The sequence below is a fragment of the Chrysemys picta genome, unplaced genomic scaffold (assembly GCF_011386835.1).
Source record: "Chrysemys picta bellii isolate R12L10 unplaced genomic scaffold, ASM1138683v2 scaf5857, whole genome shotgun sequence".
Lineage (NCBI taxonomy): Eukaryota > Metazoa > Chordata > Testudines > Emydidae > Chrysemys > Chrysemys picta.
The window spans coordinates 1-2,493 of NW_027058557.1; the positions used below are offsets into that span (position 1 = coordinate 1).

The 2,493-nt window shown below is 59.8% G+C and overlaps 1 protein-coding gene across 1 annotated transcript; it reads left to right on the top strand.

The window, feature by feature from the left end:
- Positions 1 to 79: 79 nt before the first annotated feature.
- Positions 80 to 2,425, top strand: LOC135980673 (dynein regulatory complex protein 1-like). Its single transcript, XM_065580589.1, has 3 exons — positions 80 to 437; positions 813 to 1,009; positions 1,608 to 2,425. Exons 1-3 carry the CDS (start codon positions 384 to 386, stop codon positions 1,750 to 1,752), a joined length of 396 nt encoding a protein of 131 aa, XP_065436661.1. The 5' UTR covers positions 80 to 383; the 3' UTR covers positions 1,753 to 2,425.
- Positions 2,426 to 2,493: the final 68 nt, after the last annotated feature.

Consider the following 2,493-nt stretch of genomic DNA (forward strand, 5'->3'; position numbering starts at 1 on the left):
GAGGTCCTTTGTGGCCACCACCCTTTTGCCCGAAGAGAGCTGGGCTCCTCTTCCCTAATTTGGGAAGAGGGATGGGTTTGGAGCTGTGTGACGTACTCTCTTTCCCTGGGGAAGCATGTGCTGCTGCAGGGCTCCCAGTGTCTGACATCTCACTGAGAGAGACCAAGAGCTTGACCTGAACCTGGTCTTTGACTTGCCCCTGCTGAGCACTCCTGCTGGTCCCGCGCCAGCCCCCTTTGCATTGGGAAGGGAAGGGCTGTGAATTTAGCTTAGGCCCCTGGGAAGGGACCAGAGCAACATCTCGGAGTCCCAGCTGCCACCTGACCTGCCGTTTCTCTGCCTTTCTCCAGGCCCTCGAAATTGACAATGAAGACGACGTGTATATGCTGGTGGATTTCTTCTTGACGTTCAAAGCCCAGCAGGTCGTCTCCAGCCAGGTACAATGAACGTGGGCATCGTGGGATGAGACCCCCGGGAGGAGATGGGGCTTGTAAAGTCCCGCACTGGGGGAGGGAGTTGGTGTCGCTCTTATCAAGAGAACCGGCGTGGTCCAGCGGCTGCAGCCATGACACCATTGAAATGGGCGAAGTCTAAGCTGTTTCCACCAGTGCTGAATTTGGCTCCCAGGCCCCTGTGTTTTGTGCCCAGTAAATACAGATGTCACTAAAGCAGGGCTCCGGATGGCTGGAAGCCTCCCGGGTTTGCAGTTTAGGGTAGAGGTGCTGTGGGCTGGGGGGAGCATTAACAGGTTAGCTGTAGTTGGAGCCTTGTGTGGCTGGAATTCACTCCCGGTGCGTGTGGCTGTCGGGCAGAGTAAGGAGTGGGCAGAGGAGCAGGGCCCTGAAAAACTCGCTGTGGATTCAGCAGACAACGACGAGGGATCGGCTGCCCTGAAGGAGGAAGGCACGGCCCATCAGAGCTCGGCGGCATCACCGTCCTCTTTGCTCTTCCATCCCGATGACGTCCTCAAGGCCCTCAAAGCATTTGTCCGGGACTTCCAGAAGCCGAGGTGAGGTTGGGCTGTGCACGGATCTCGTTAGCTGGGAATGGGGCGGGGAGCTGGTTGGGAATATGAAGAGTAGGAGAGAACGGGCTGCAGGAGTAGCCCCTTGATCCGAGCGTGTGAGCTGGAGGAGGGGCAAGGCCCGGGAACCGCGGGAGTGAGGCTGGGGAGAGTGGAAGAGGGGCATCTAGGCTGGGGATTGGCTGCCAATGCAGTGGGCGGGTGTGCTGGGGTATAGAGGTTGGGCTGGTCTGCTCAGCAGTGGAAAGGTCCCCGCCGTCTCCCCCAGGCACAACTGGTTTCTGTAGGCGACGTTGACAAGAGGTGGGGCAGGGTGGGTTCCCCACAACGAGTGGGGTTCACTCGGCACGGGAGAGCTGTGCGGTGGGGAGCAGGTTGGATCGGGTGGGGTGAACGTGGTGGGGCAGGCAGACGTGAATGAACAGTTGTGGAGGAGAGGAGCCAGTCACTGCCCGCAGGGAGCTGTGAGGCTAATGCCGGCGCTGCCCCAAGCAATGGCCCCTCCTTTCAGACCTGGCGGGGTGACTGAAAGGATGGGCAGAGCGGTGCCCTGAGCCCAGGGCTCCTCTCTCTGCCCCCGTAGGGACAAGCGGCCGCAGGTGAAGAAGGTGATGGAGGAACGGGACAACTCCAAGGACTCTGAGTATTGGGAGGCCCTGGCTCACGTCATCCCAGAGCCAAAGCTGAAGGTTTGGGATGCGCTGGAGGCAGCGTTGGAGAAATACTAGTAAGTGCCCCAGCCGGGGGCCCCCAACCACCCCACCCTCGGGTGTGAGGGCACCAGGCCTGGCAGTGCTGACGGGGCTTGTCCTTAGAGACGTGCTGCAGACACCAGCCCTCTGGGCTGCTTGCCCCCCAAGCTGCCAGTGCACACCTGGGGGGCTTGTCTTCACGTGGGCTCAGCTTGGGGAAACCTGCAGACACTGTCTGTACAAAGGGTTAACTGGCCATTCATTAACTCGGGTGGAGTCCAGCTCCCAGTGGGGAAGCGCTGGTGCCTGGCCCAAGACCCCTTGCTGGGCGGTGGCTGGAGGTAGGGTGACCCCTGGTGGTGGGATAGTAGAAGATCAGTTTCTTGTATGTGGATGATTCATGTTTGGCTCTTTCCCATCTTGGAGTGCTCTGTAAATGACCGGAGCGTGACTCTGCAGCGCCGTCTCCTCTGATGGAGGTTTTCCACCAGTGACATTCACAGCATCAGTCGCTCGAGCAGACAGAACCCTCCCCCCAGCTGAGCTTCCCAGTCCCTGGGCCCCCTGCAGTCAGCGGGGACCGGGCTATGTCAGTGGCGTTCTCCGGGGTACACTCAGCCATGGAGGGCGAGCTGGGAAGAACACAGGATCCATCTGAAACGCCAGGGGCAATTTGTGGGCGACACAATCAGTTTAGCCAGGCGGGGGCACCGCTCACCCCCTGCTCTTGAGAAAAGCGGGGCCACAGCTGTACGTGTGAAATGCAAAGGGGGCATT

Bases quoted from the DNA above. Each gene is read 5' to 3' on its own strand.
- LOC135980673 (XM_065580589.1), top strand. From the start codon at position 384: ATGCTGGTGGATTTCTTCTTGACGTTCAAAGCCCAGCAGGTCGTCTCC. The intron at 438-812 runs GTACAATGAACG...GCTGTCGGGCAG, and splicing joins AGCAGGTCGTCTCCAGCCAG to AGTAAGGAGTGGGCAGAGGA. The intron at 1,010-1,607 runs GTGAGGTTGGGC...CTGCCCCCGTAG, and splicing joins CGGGACTTCCAGAAGCCGAG to GGACAAGCGGCCGCAGGTGA.